This window comes from Anser anser (genome assembly GCF_964211835.1).
Source record: "Anser anser genome assembly, chromosome: 1".
Lineage (NCBI taxonomy): Eukaryota > Metazoa > Chordata > Aves > Anseriformes > Anatidae > Anser > Anser anser.
Genome location: NC_139720.1, coordinates 123,409,793 through 123,424,485, shown reverse-complemented (window position 1 = coordinate 123,424,485; position 14,693 = coordinate 123,409,793). Strand labels below are relative to the sequence as shown.

General features: G+C 42.2%; 1 protein-coding gene across 30 annotated transcripts in view; it reads right to left on the bottom strand.

Annotated features, from left to right (window-relative positions):
• Positions 1-480: 480 nt before the first annotated feature.
• DMD (dystrophin) overlaps positions 481-14,693 on the bottom strand; it is a 1,241,706-nt gene continuing 1,227,493 nt past the window's right edge. For 25 of the 30 annotated variants that reach the window (XM_083850706.1, XM_083850697.1, XM_083850695.1 and 22 more), the window contains one exon: positions 481-2,965. In XM_083850706.1, the coding sequence (XP_083706832.1) occupies positions 2,868-2,965 (98 nt within the window). In that variant the 3' untranslated portion in view covers positions 481-2,867. Of the gene's footprint in view, positions 2,966-9,879; positions 9,912-14,693 lie in introns of all 30 variants that reach the window. The other 5 variants (XM_083850723.1, XM_083850726.1, XM_083850721.1 and 2 more) reach the window with 1 other exon arrangement.

The following is a 14,693-nucleotide window of genomic DNA, read 5'->3' as shown; positions in this document are numbered from 1 at the left end:
TTTCTTAGATATGAGATGGGACCCATGTGAGCAGCCTCTGATGGGAACACACACTTCCCAGAGCCCTAAAGAAGAGGGGGTTGTTAGTATTGTGCCTGGTGGCAGCGAGGCCACTTAGGCATTAGACTGAGGAAATGGCAACATTTGAATCTTGCCTCCGCTTCACCGAGCAAAACCGCCTGTGGATTGCGCTGAATTTCATCCGCCTCTGAAGCAGCGCACACCGGTCCCGCAGAACAGCTTGCATGCTTCGAGTGGCTTCTGCTTTGCCCAAAATACTGATGGGGAGAAAGAACAAAACCAGGAGGAGCCTCTCGTCCTCTCCCAACCAAATCCTGAGTGCTACGTGGGCACTCTGCGTACAGAGCCGAGGCCCGGCGCCGCCGGCACCAGGATGCTGCAGATGCAGGACGTGAGGCAGGGCCACTGGAGGGGAGCTGCTCCGGGCGGCTGCAGAACCTCAGTAAAAAACATGACACGTTTTATAACATAATTGCGTGCTTTATTGATATACACAGTAAAGCAGTATATAATACAATAGTAAGGCATATATTTGGTGAAATTTGATATGTTGTGAAAAATGCAGTAAAACTGAAGTTTATAAAAATAATTAGTAAATGTTACAGTGTTGGTGTTAAAACACAATATATTATGATATCCAAGTAATAACCCAGTACTGAGTAACAATGAAATAACATGCCATATGGTATTTATGTATTCAATTACACTGATTATGTTTTACAGTTTAATACTTTGTCATTATAAGGAATATGAAATAATTCCCAAATTATGCTTAAAAAAGCAGCGATAAAGCTTTCAACTTTTTAAATATTTTTGACAGACTCACTCCAAAACTAAGATCTATAAAGTAAAACAAACAAAACAAAACCCTGATGAAAACAACCGTGCAATCCATTTTCCTCCATTTTTTTTTTCTGAAGAGCAGGTTTAATGTATAAGGGAAAAAAAAAAGAAGAAACCCAGCTCTTTCTCAGATCTCAGTTTAAACCTTCTGATAAAAAAGACCGTGAGAAACACAGAGGGTTCCTACTGTAATAAAGTGTTAAAAAAGCTCTTTATTATGAAAGCAGAGACTTGGGGGGATTGTACTTATTCTTTGTAAATTATTGTCATTATTCTTTAAATGATGAGACCTGTTCACACAATGGACGAGTGGTGATGTAACATTATCTGTACGTAATTGTCAGGAACACCACAAAACCAAAGTGAGGTAGAAATAGCATGACTAGCCATGTTCAATGTTAACTAGCATTCAAAATAAAATCTTTCCCAAGTTTAATTACACTTCATACAAGAAGAGGTAACGGATTTTTACTCTTGCAATATAAAGTCAGACGGTGTGTTTCTATGTATTCTAAGATAAAATTAAAAGCTGGTTAAGAAAATGAAGTGGTAAAGCTTTTGCTGACAGCACCTCATACCCAAACCTACCTCTCACGAGTTGCAGTTAGGTGGCTAATCTGTTTTTCTGTCAGTTCCTCTCTTTCTCACTTTATTGTTAATTGTGCGGTATTACTTGTAGAGAGAAATGGGGAAGGAGAAAGCATCAGGGCCTTTGTTTTGATGATAAATATATCATGGAGCAGTGTGGCTACCTTCACCTGATTACCATACATGTGTAAGAACAGCAGTAACTCTCCTACAGCCTTTCCCAAAGGTTGCTCGCTGCATTACAGCTCCTTGGGACCAGCTGCTGTAGCAGGCTGAGACAAGAATTGCGGAAAGGTCCGTTTGTATTTCCCAGAGGATCGAGTAGCTCTGTGTTCGTTAACAGCACCGGAAGCTATACAAGCAAAGATGCTCAGTGAGAAACCTACTTGTGCTTCATGCCAGAAGCTGAGCCCACATGGGGTCAGGAGGGAGCTTCCCCCTTTCTTCTCTCGTGTGCAGCGAAGTGATGCTAACGGTGGCAGCGGCAGGGGAGAGCTGTGCCCCGCTTCTGTGAAGCACGGGGTGCTGGCCTGGCCAGCAGAGTACCGGACAGTAAGGTCCAGAGGTTTGATCCGGTAAGGCAATTTCTACGTTCCTTTACTAATAACATTCAGGAATTTAGTCGGCAGAGGAAACACTGGCGCATAGGACAGTCATTAAATTCTTTCCTTTCCTTCCTTCTTTCCGTTTTTTTTTTTTTTTCCATTCATTTTTTGCAGACTCTGTCATGTAATGTGCTCTTTCGTTTAATTATTGCAAACTAGCTGTGTGATTCCTGTAACTGTTAATTTTATCGGAAAGAGGTGAAATAACTACCTTCGCTGGAAGTCCGGGAGATTTTTTGTAAGCCAGCCCTAGTCAGACAAAACCAATGAGAAATGTAAGTTGGCCGTTTTGATGTTGCTGCAGGAAATACTTTTTTTTTTCCTTCTTTTTGACAGGCAAGGAAAAGAACACAGAACATGAATCTCTCTCTGATGCAGCTGCAGAGCTGAAATGATACTAAACAAATGCACTGCCTCAATATTTTTTTTTGTGTTTTTTAAAGGGGGTTTCTATAAACAATTATTTTTATAAAGCACACTTTAGTTTACAATCTTTCTTTATAACTGTTATAAATTTTTTTAAACAACCCGAAATGCGTTCCATATAAAGAAATGGCAAGTTATTTAGCTATCAAGATTTTACATGTAGTTTTCTTATAATTTTTGTACAATTGCATAGACGTGTAAAACCTGCCATTGTTAACAAAACAGTAACAGACTTAGGAAACTACTGAAATCTACAGTATAGTACCACTACCCTTCACAAAAATATAGATTTGTTTTCTTGTAAACTCTTACAGTCTAATCCTCTTTGTAGTATGAATATTATAAAAACCATGCGGGACGCCTGAAGTTGTAAAACACATCTTGCTATTCTAACACCTTGTCGTCGGTCATCACTGTAACTAAGGTTTCCATTGCTCTTCCCAAGTCATCTGCCATGTGGAAAAGGCTTCCTACATTGTGGCCTGAAAAAGAAAGTCAAAGAAGAGGATATTAAATGAGAAAGAAAATACTGCAAAAAGAATGAAAAAGAAAAGGCCAGGTACAGATAACATCACTCTGCGAGCAGCTCACCACCACTCTCAATGGACTACACCAGACAGTCTCCTGGACAAGCATGTGTCATCATTAGCAAAAGCTGCCCGTTTCGCTAAGCACTTAACAGCAATACTAGCTTAAACAGCCAGTGTAAACTACGTTGACAGTAAGCCAGCATGTTTGTGTTCCAAAAAAACCCCAGTAGTGAAGAAACTGTATTGTAACAAATGTTCACCAAAAGCCACGATTAAATCCAATGACATCACAGGAAAGTTTCCAACTGGTTCTGCAAAGTGTTTGACCACTCTATGTTCTATCAAGGAGAAAAACAGAAACAAACAGATCAGCAGTAATTAACTACATCATTAAAGCCAAGAGGTCCCAACAGGATGTCCGCACAGGTAACTAAAACAAAGACCAAGCTCAACGTCTGCAGTTTATTCCATGTTTTTAATGATACCCTTTGCTTTTCAGTCCAATGAAAACAAAGATGCCGCAATTACCAAGCAACTACTACGCAGTGGTTTATTTGCACATTTTTCCTCACTGGTAACCACTGTAAAGTCCTGAGATGCTATAACCACAGCACGTGGACCTCCTGTGCAGAAGTGATAAATAAGCACAAAAATTCTGGAGACGAAACCTGTAACTTCTTCTCACACTCATTTTTCCATTGTTGCAAAAGGAAAGTTAAAGGTGGCAATGCTGATCAGCAGCAAGGAATTGCTTCAACAACGTTAGAGACTAAACAGCCTCAAAGGTAGGGAGATTGAATTGCCAAAAGTCGTCATTCGAGGCACCTGGCGTTCAGCTGGACTCCAGCTGCTGCTCAGAAGAGGGTGGGTCTCCTCTCTGTCCTGCCGCCCTCTACGACTGTCTCAGATGCCCCCTGGCATCTCACATGACAGAAATATGGTTCGATCAGCTGAACCCCATCTGGAGTCTCCCTCCTGAAAGTGTATGACTGCAGAGGGAATATGACAGAGATCTGGACACCCCAAAGGATAAGCACTCAGTTCAAGATTTCTTGCAAGGACAAGGAGGAACAAGCAGACAGAAGGTCTTAAAACAAACAGAAGGAAATTATATTCCACACAGCATATAATTACATTACTGAACTCATCACCACAGGCTGATGTAGAGGCCAAACATATAAATGAGTTAAAAAAGGCATTAGAAAATAATCATGGAAGCAAGATTTATTTAAATGCAAAGTGCATGCGACCTCCAGCTCAAGCAGTCCCCAAGCTGCAGAGTGCCAGCAAGTGGAAGTATTTAGCAGGGGAAGAAAACTCAATAAAGCTCAACGTTGCTGTGGCTGGAGGGGTTGATTTACTCCCTGAGAGTACTTGCAGTAGAATATTTGTTTGGGAAAGCACTGAAACCTCAAAACTGTCTGCCCACAACTCTGCTTCTCGGGCACACTTTGCATTAGCCTAAGCGCTGAGTGCTTGCCATGGTCCAGGAGAAAGCAGCACCCAAACGAAGACAGGACGTGACCGGGACATCCCAGATACACCTCCCATGCAAGTCACTACCTATACGGTGCAAGAGCCTGACTGTTAACATTGCCCACCTACCGCTGTTGTCCCTCCTGCCACAACTGTCATCTTTAACAACAGGAACGATGCTTCCCTGTGGGACAAACCAAGCTCGCCAACACAAGCTGGAAGAAATGCCCGTTCCCTTCCAGATGTTCGAGGATTGTGGTTGGCATTTCGACAGCGCACAGGAGCCTGGAGTGATGTTAGTCAACATTCACCAGCATGTACGGAATAGAAAACAGATGACCTAAGAAATATCCAGAGAAGCTTGTTTCTCCCGGAGAACTACTACCACCACTTTTTACATTCAAATACTACTTTTTTTTTTTTTTGAATGTAGCTTTCACTCCACAAAATTATGTCACATCTAAATGGTAACTACTCAACAAGCTGCCAGCTTCACAGTGAGCTGTGCTGTGCGTGGCACTGTGTCTGGTATCAATAAAAGGAAACACTTGGTTCTAATCTACTTGCACTAATGTACAGAGAAATAGATGCATCAGACAGTAATTTCATATATAAATCATTAATGTAGAGCCATCTATTCATCCTAAGCAAAACCTTCTAATTTACTCATCAGCTTGTCAAGTAAGAGCATATGAAAAATTGCTGCCAAGTTTTGGTCAAAATATAGCTTACTTTAAAGTAAATGTGTGCTACCACATTTATTTTAGATGGAAGGGATAATATCTCTTCATTGCACCAGGCAGGCTGTAATTAAATGCTAGCATAAACTTTCATAAGCAATTCTAGTAATGGTCCTTAATCTTCATCTACCTCTATTATAGATCTCTGGCTGAGAACAGTCCAGGAAATTTGACCACAGAAAGGGAAAATCTGACACAGTCATAGGAAAGCAGTAATTTTAGGTGAGAGATTCTCAGGTAGACTGAAACATCACTGCCGCTGCTTTGCTCTACTTTCCAGAAACTTTGATATGCTTAAGTATATTTATAGCATGGGGTATCAAGGCCGTATCAAAATAACGCTGGTGTAACCTGGGTAACCTGCATCATCCCTACAAATCATCCATACTGACCCTGCAAGCTACTTTCAAGCAGACTCCAGGCTTTAAATGCGCTTCTTCCTCACCTGCAGCAGCCCACAGACACCAGACAGGAGGGTGCTGGGAGCTGCAAAGTGTTAACCAGCAGCAGGAGGCAACACTGCCTGTGGGATCATGATCCCTCATTCGGGTTCATTGCCATCTGTTATTTCTAGGAACAGTGATGGGATTCCAGGACTTTTCAGGGACTCCAACACCACTCATTTCCAGCTCAGGAAGAGTGATCACCCTTCCATGGATTTACAGCAACTCGAGCTGCTAAAGCCCATCTTCAGAAAAAAATAGTATTAGTTAATATTATTTTGTTCTATCAGACACAGAGCTGTGAAGATAACAAAAGCAAGCTGATTTTATAGAAAGAGTCTACACCTAGAAAGAAAATATAAAATCAAAAAAATCTTCAATCAAAAGAAAATATGAAAGTCTTCCAGAAGTCTGCCACAGTAGGTGCAAAATGCTGAATCGCTCAGGCAACTAAAACACAGGCCAAGAAGACCTAACGGATCCAGAGATCCCTAGATTAAATACTTTTAATGCATACAAATTACAGGAACGTATGCTAATGCTTTCTTCTTTTCTCTATTAATTTCTCTGTTATTTGTGAAATAACCACGCTTTTAGTCTGATCTCCCTGCACAAAAGCTGCAGGGGGTGAGGCTGAGACGATCACGCAGACCTAACTCCACGTTCTCCCTGCATCACGGGCCACAACTTCCTCTGCGGAGAAGCCGAACAATCGCGTGCCTCCTCCTGAGCCATCCGAGCTCAGCACCCAGGGCACGATCCTAACCCTCCGCCGACTGCAGTGCGCGCTAGCAGCTGGGCCGTGAAGCGCACCGCGCCTGGAGGGGAGGACGCGGGGCAGCAGCGCAGACAGGCAGCGCCGCTCTGCTCCTGCCACTCGCCACGAACCTCAGCCAGGCACCTCCACACTGCCAGCGGTTCGTATGTGGTTTGGATGTGAATCAAACAGCAGAGCTCTGAGCCGGGGGGCCCGGGGGCTGCTACACACGTCCTCCTGCCAGCTCCGCACCCTGTGGCCATCCCTAATGGGGGCGGGCGTCCACACCGAGCCTACCAGCTTCCACGTTAAGTCTTTCTGAAGCTGCCAAAATCAAGCCTTCCAACACGCAGTCACTTTAGGTGCTTCTGTATTTATTTAATGATGTCTACCATGCTTTGGGTTTGGGCTTTTTAAGGACCTCGCACTGCTTTGCATTACACGTTGAGAGGTGCTCACCATGCGAACTACCTCAGCGTTAAGGACATCACCAGCCCAAGAGCAGTTTTGCAGCACAAAATAAAAGTCCTTCTTTTTTTACCTTACGCCTCCTTGCAATGGAACCAGAGGCAGACTGGACAGGTGGTCTAATTTAGATTCATGACTCCTCACCCGCTGCAAAGTGACCTGCACGGCGGAGTACGGTATTTCACAGGTTTTCCGCGAATCCTCTGCAGGCAGCCAGCCGGGCTGCAGGCAGGCAGCACCGACCTGGAGCAGGCTGCCCTTGCTCTGGGGCACTCTGGTTTCTGAGCCCCTTTCCTGTGGCTCTCATGACCTGAGCAACCTTTTGACTGATGCAGGGAAAAATATCCGGGATAAGTGCTATGGGGCAGTTAGGATTTTGCTTCTCTTGCACATGGGAGTAGCAGTAGGACAATAAAGACTGCAAGTAGTTGAAAACAACATACGCAGTAATTTCTTGGTACTCTACCTGTAACAAATACACCCTCTTCTAAGAGCTCAAATGCACTGTTTCTATATAGCTCTGCTTTTTCTTATTGAATACTTGCTTTCTTGTCCTTTGTGAGATTGAAAAGTAAGACACTGACATTTTTAATTAAGAAGCAAATGAGAAAAGTACTGTCCCCAAAGCACTTAGAAAAATATATATCATAGCTTCCCACTCATTATTATTAATATTTTTCATACGACTCCACAAAAGAAGGCATTAATTCCATTCTTCTTTTTTTTTCACATTAAAGCTGAAGAAGTTTTATCCATGCTTCAGGCACTGAAAGGTTGGAAGACGTTATTTAAGAAAACTACTAGCACAGTCTTTGAAATGCAGCAATAACACTCAACATGGGCATGGACAGTGTCAGCTTAGACATAAAATGGAGGGAATACTAATACAGGTGCATTTGCTTTGAAAGCAGGAGATTCCTCTTTCTGCAGACACTAGCTACATCATTTTTGGTTGCACACAGAATGATGTGCCTCGTATCTGCTGAATTTGCTTTAGAGGCTATACTGGAATTAAGGCCCTTGGGTGAGGGCGAAGTAATTGAATATCAATCTCACAGTACAGCTTGTCACAGAAATAAATGTGGAGCATTCAGACTCCAAAGAGTGGACAGAACGTAAATTAAGAAACCCCAGCACAATGCAGTTTCTTTTCAGCAGCCCAGATTTGTAACCCTTCCCCCACCAAAGAGAAATCCTTCCTCTTGGTAGCGTGGATTTTGATACCCTTATTCATATCGAGTAATGCCATGAAATCCATGGGATTACACACAAAGACAATACCTAATGTGAGTAATGGGATCAAAACCTGGCCTAGTGGGTTTATAACTGCATGATCTGACGTTGCACAAATGGGTTCACGCATAAAGCAAAAGCTGTTCTGTAACTTAGCTCATATACTTCACGGGCACGCAGAATTGTGTTTTATATTCAGGTCTGCAAGTTACTAAGCACCCTCTGGCAATGCCAGTGAGCACAAATACCACTGGAGAGCAGTAAGCAATTCACCGAAGAAGTCAACATTTTTAGGGTTATGCTGCTGGAATCAGATCAGGTAAAAACATGTCCATTTTTCTAACCTTTTATATTTTTAATTGTAGCAAATGTCCTCAGCAGCAGAACCTTTTCTTTTTTCTGAACAGTATGAATAAACGTGAACCAGGATAATGGAAATCAACAACCTGCTTTGCTCAGTTGAAGAACAACTCTCAGACCGAACGTGAGGGACTGAATACGAAATCAGTTCCATGCAATTTCTGAACTGGTGCAGTCTGAAGACATGCCAAGCACCCTTTTTTGATCCATATGAAAGGATCTGACATTTCAGGACAGACTTCATCTGCACTGAGGATCTCACTCCTCAAAACAGCTGGACCCGTGCAAGCTGCATACGCAGAGAACCACTGTACTTCAGGGCACAGTGGCAGAACAAATCCTAGCTTCTCTGGAGCAGCGTGTGGCTGGCCGGGGGCTCAGAGCAGCCCGACTCAAAACCCCAGCGTAGTGCCTCCTCGTGAGCCCGCCCCGCTGTGACAGCGGGTGCTTGCAAACTGGGTTCAGCCTCATCCACGCTGAACATCTGTACAGGAAAGGTCATTTCACAGCTACCTGCAATTGCACTCGGGCAGTCTCTGAATATTTTATCTTTATTAATAACGTTCCCTAGGAATTCATCTTGCAAACGTTGTCTCTGGTTGGAGAGTGAAGAGCAGCTTTGAAGAGGGAAAATAAAGGCTCGTTGGAAATCCTTTAAAAGGTACTGTGACAACACGGCGCAAAACATTTTCCTCTGTGAACAAGCAGCAACGTACAAATTCTGAAATCTGTTCTGCATCAAACCAACCACGTCCAAAGTGCAGTGAAAGCCGCTGCCCGTTTACATCGCTGAATACAACGCTGTGGAGCTGGCGAGTGTTAGTAGCATTCTTCACTGTGCAACAGTACATCAGTACATTAATACACCCCAATCTCTTATACCTCTCAACTCTCACTGTTTTAAGGAAAAAGGAAAGAAAATATTTCATTACATGGTTGGTATACTGGCACATGTATGCAAATAAAATCCTAAGTATGTAAGCAGAACAGCAAGAGACATGGGTCTTGCTGTTTTGTTCACACACGAGAATGACAGAATATAAGTCAATGGCAGCAGCATTATTCACTGCACACATTTTTCATACAAAGGTTTAATTTCAATGCACTGTTTCCTCCTCCCCATTCCTGAATTTCCATCTCTGGGAGGATGTAAGAGAAGGCACGTCTCTGGGCTAACACTGTCTCCGTGGAGAGTTGAGAGGTACGGTACTGTTAGAGCACACATGGGGAATGCACTCAGCAAAATCAAACAAAACCAAAACGACAAGAAGACAATCCCCGCTCTTCAACAAAACCAAGCGAACCCGTGCTGCTGTCACACACATGCTGGGCACAGAAAGCAAGATGTGACAAACAGAAGCCATGGCAGTGAGCTTGCATCTCACTAACCTCTCTCACTGGCTTTCCAGGGGCATTTCTTCCTTTAGGAACAGAGAGAGGAAGTGGAAGAAATATCAGAAAAAAAAAACCAAAACACAACAACACACGCGAATATACTTTTTACACTGTAAGAGACACTTCAGTTTTGATTTAGGAATTTAATATTAAATAACTGCATTTCTGCTTTAAACAAAGATTGCAAGTACATTGAAATCCACTGACAATTCTGGGCTGATTTATTCAAGGAGAGTTCTGTAATCTGCTGTTTGGTTTTAACTTAGCAAAAACACTTGAGAAAACCACTAAAACTGACATACAACCCCTTCAGTTGAGGATAAGGATGACAGAGAAAATCTAAATTCACATTCTGGGCATGCAAATTTCATCAATTTGAGTACTTCTGCTAATTAGTATTGGTGGTAAAATCATGCTTCCCAACTTCAAAATTAATTTATCCAGACACATTACATTTTATTACTGCCTACATATATATCTGCATATACATTCATATATACACATGTTCACACACTTATTTTACCTCTCAAGCTATTAGGCTGCAGTATCACTATTCTCATGTTCAAGATAAATGTACTACAGATGATATTTCTAGCAAATTGATTTGCATGCATTGTAAAAATGGGGGGAGCAGAGGCACAAAGAAGGGAAAAAAATCAAGTAAAGGGTAAAAAAAGGGAGAGTTTCTCAACAATTTTAAGCTGCAAGAACAAAACGGAGCAGGCAATAATGACTTTAGCTGAAAAGATGCCTCTTAGGAAGTTGTACAGAAGCCATTCTTTGATCAAACAGATTCTTCTCAATCACTTAGTGTAGTGCACTTGTTTTAAAAAAGAAAGCCAGGTGAAAATTGACAGCAGGAACAGCCCCCCCCCCCCCCCCCCCCGTATGTCAATACAAGTGACAATAAAGCACTCGCTGCCTCCACAAGCAGTGCTCCACTGCCACTGGTGCATTACTGGGAGCACTGGTACCACCAGACTGTGAGTCTTAGGCAAGAGAATCTGTGAGGTAGATGCTGTTCAAGAAAGAGGATGATCTTTGTCCCAGAGCTGCTGTAAAAAATGTAATTGTAAACAATGTACGAGACAACCGGGAGAGAGAAAGCTGTGTGAGAGAGAACACACCAGTCAGCATAACAGTGACCTAATTGCTGTTGAGTTTTTTTTGTAGGTGTTGTGGCCTGCATAGAGGGCAGGGATAGAAGATGATAAATAACTTTGCAGGTATTTTACAAGGAGGAGAACAAGTGTCAGCAACAGAGAAAAGCTGAACAAAGAAAGTAATGGGGAGGAGGAGAGGACAGAGACAGTGAGTGGCATCACTGACCAGTCACAGGTTGGAGCCACTATTCAAACACAAAATTAAAGTGATAGAAAAGGCTGGCATAACCTGTGAAGGGCCTTCACAGTGAAGGTTATCATTTATAGAACAGAAAAGGTTTTATTCCCTTCCTTCCCTTCTCTCTCTTCCTTATAACATACTTACTATCAGAAATGATAATAAAAACAGCAGTAATATTAGATTCTAGGTCATGTTCTGGATGTGGGATTTTATTCTGGATTTAAGAGGAGCCCTGACTCAGATTAAATCTGTACTGCACACAGACGGTGCCGCACAGAGGTACTAGGGCAAGCTTGACTGCTGGCAGAGGTGTAGCTTCAGTTTTGAGGACTTACCATAGTTTTATCCGTCCTGTTTCTTCACAGGCTGTTACCTCCCTGTGGAATTTCAGGCTATTCTGACTAGACAGCTTTATTAATGAAAGGTCTGTTCCTTTCCACCTAGGTCCTCGCTATGGGACTTCTGTGGCTAAAACCCACCGAAGACCCAGCTGCAGATCACTCAGCCTGCCTTGCAGGCCTGCCTAACTCAGCAAGACGACTTAACTGAGTCCCTACACACCCTGCAACCTACTCAGGTGTCTGTATCGGGAGCCACAAATGCTCAAAAATGCCTCCTAGGAGGGAAGAAGAGAACCCCTCACTGACAGAAATCATGTAACAGAAAAGCCTTGACAATGAAGATATAAAACCCTTTGCACACTTTGATCTTATTCTTAGGAAGAGCTCCAAGGTTTAGATCAGTCAGTGGTCTTCCTGAGACCTCCAGAAACTGCAGCACGGGTGTGAGAAAGTCCTGGAGCATGAGGGAGGCTTGGGTAAGAGGAGAGGAAGAACTGCCTACATCAAAATGCTAGATCCTTTTGGAGCTTTTAAGAGATGCCTACCCTGTCTGCACGAGCATCTAAATTTGTGGCTACTCAGTGCCTAGTTTAAATATCTATGTGAGAAGGAAAGACTGGATTCCACCTGAAAATGAATGGACTTAAAGGTAACTGGGAGAGCTCTGCTCCACACTAAACTGCTGGTGAGCGATCATCCTAGAATTTCTTGAATGCAACAAAGAGTAATGCTACTACAGTAACAGCTAATTTCTTTTGGAAGAAGATTAAAAAGGATTTAATGGATTTTACTTTATTTTCTTCTTTGTATACAAATGTATACAGTTCTGAAAATTTGTATTCTTTGAGACATCACAATACTGACACAATGCACGGGTGCCTGATATGTATTGCTCCTGCCCAATTCAAGATTTCCTCCCCTCCCAAAATAAAGGAGTCATTTTTTTTTCTCCTTTTTTGGAAATCTGCATGACATTGCATCACCCACAAAGTTATACAGAGAACTACCAAATCAAACCTGAAAGCACAGGCACTAATGACAACTTCATGCACCTATGCAGTTTCACATCAAAGCACAGAGCACTACTGCACTGCTCCTCTCAGACACAATGCAGGAGAAGGGCAGGCTGCAGAGGGGAGAGACCTGCAAACAGCATTTAAAAAAAAAAAAAAAGTTGATTGAAGGTTTGTGTCATTCATTAATGTATTCTCAGTTTACATCAGGACTGAGTATTAAAAATCAGATAAGGTCGAGCCCTCCCCATCACTACTGCAGAACTCTGCAGAGCAGCTCAGCCACTACAGTACAGCACTCTGCCACAGGCAGATAATCCTGAGTGATCAGGAAGCTACAGAATCACAGAGGGATAAGGAATCTCAGCCACCTGGGCTAACTGCTGTGGTATATATACCATATCTACACCATAGCACAGAGGAAGGGGATACACTCCAGAAGAGGCCAGGCTAGCTCAACTAGGAGAGTATTTCCAGAAGTCTGTGCAGTGTAATTACTCCAGTGTATTCTTCTTGTGATTCAGTAAATCAGGAAAGAAAAACCTGAGTCATGAGACGTTTTGCTGCCAGAATAAAAGAAACTCCATTATTTGCCGTGATCAAAGTTACTAGTCCCACTTACGTTAGTCCCGTTCACAACAGAGTGACAGAGCCTGGCTGATGCAAGACTGAGAGAAGAGAATGTGTCTGGCATGCTTTGATGTGAATGAAATAAAAATAAAACAAAACCTCCTTAGTGCCATTTATTTATTGTTGTGAGATCCTGTAATTTCACTGCACAAGACAACACTGTATTAAGCAGCACCAAGCTAAATAATTACGGTGAGTGCTGATCCCTCTCCAAAGGTTTCCATGTGATGTCAGGGACATTTAGCTAGACATAGACCATCACGGTCACATTTCTAACCACCTCACTGCTCCCACTTCCACAAGCAAGGGCTCTGCACTGAAATCATGGGGAGCTCTCTCACTGAGTTCAGTAACTCGAGAATTTCTGTCCCTAAATTCACCTCTGGGTTTCATTCATAAAAAGCATTTGCCACAAAACTGTAACCACAAAACAGTCTGCTTCACCATAAGATCCAACTGAAACTACACAACTTGTTTATCCTCAATGCTGCAGAAGAGATGAATTTGGGTTTAAAAATAGTGTCCTGCCAATCTTACTTTCTAACTGTGAACTAATTCCCTGGAGATTTAGTAGCTTGGGCACAAGTACAGTGTGAAAATGTTTTCCTCTGTGGCCCATTATCTACTAGGGTCAAATAAACCACTGAGGTGGTATTTAATAGTAGATTTCCACTAAATGTCAGACCTCTGGCTTTGACATCTGTTTTGAGTTAGCACAGCAGCTGTTTGAAGCAGCTGCAGTAGTTGTGAATTTGCTGGGAGCAGCAAAGTAAAGGAGGAATGGATGGGAAACCTCACAGATTTAAAGGAAAGAAAAACTCCTTAAGGACAGCAATCATCAGGTATTCAGCAGAATTTTCCTCTATGGAAATCAAACAGCTTTCAGCACCAACAGTCAGCTATGCAAGGAGCACGGAGGTCCTGCGCTACTTAGGAAATGCTAAGAACTGTCAAGAGGTTAAACTGAAGAAAAAAAAAAGCAACAATAGAAGGTATGTAGGAACACAAGACATTTCATCTGAGATCTGTTTACAAAGAGCTGTGATACGATTTGTTTAAGGCATGCTTCTTTAAAATGCATTCAAAATGAATGCTATGAAGTCTTGATGCCTCTTTTAAAACATCTCTGAGTATCAAAAGCTTGGAAAATATCATAATCAAAACAAATCTATCTCCAGGTGAGTGAAAATTAATTACTACTAAATTTTATTGCTTTGTTTCAGAAGTCCAAAATAAAAGCTTTATTTGTTTTAGAAAACTACTTTGCAACATGATCAAAGCTTAATCTTCAAATGGCTTTGATGATATTTAGACTAAACATTGATTTTAATTTCTATCCTGTGATGTTCAACTACATTTCGGTTCACCCAAGCACAGAAATTCTCTCCTTTTCTGTATTCATTGTTTATTCAGCTCTTTGAACTTTTCTCATAAACCAAAGCCTTCAGCATCCAGTTTGCTCTTGTCATCTTGTTCTGCA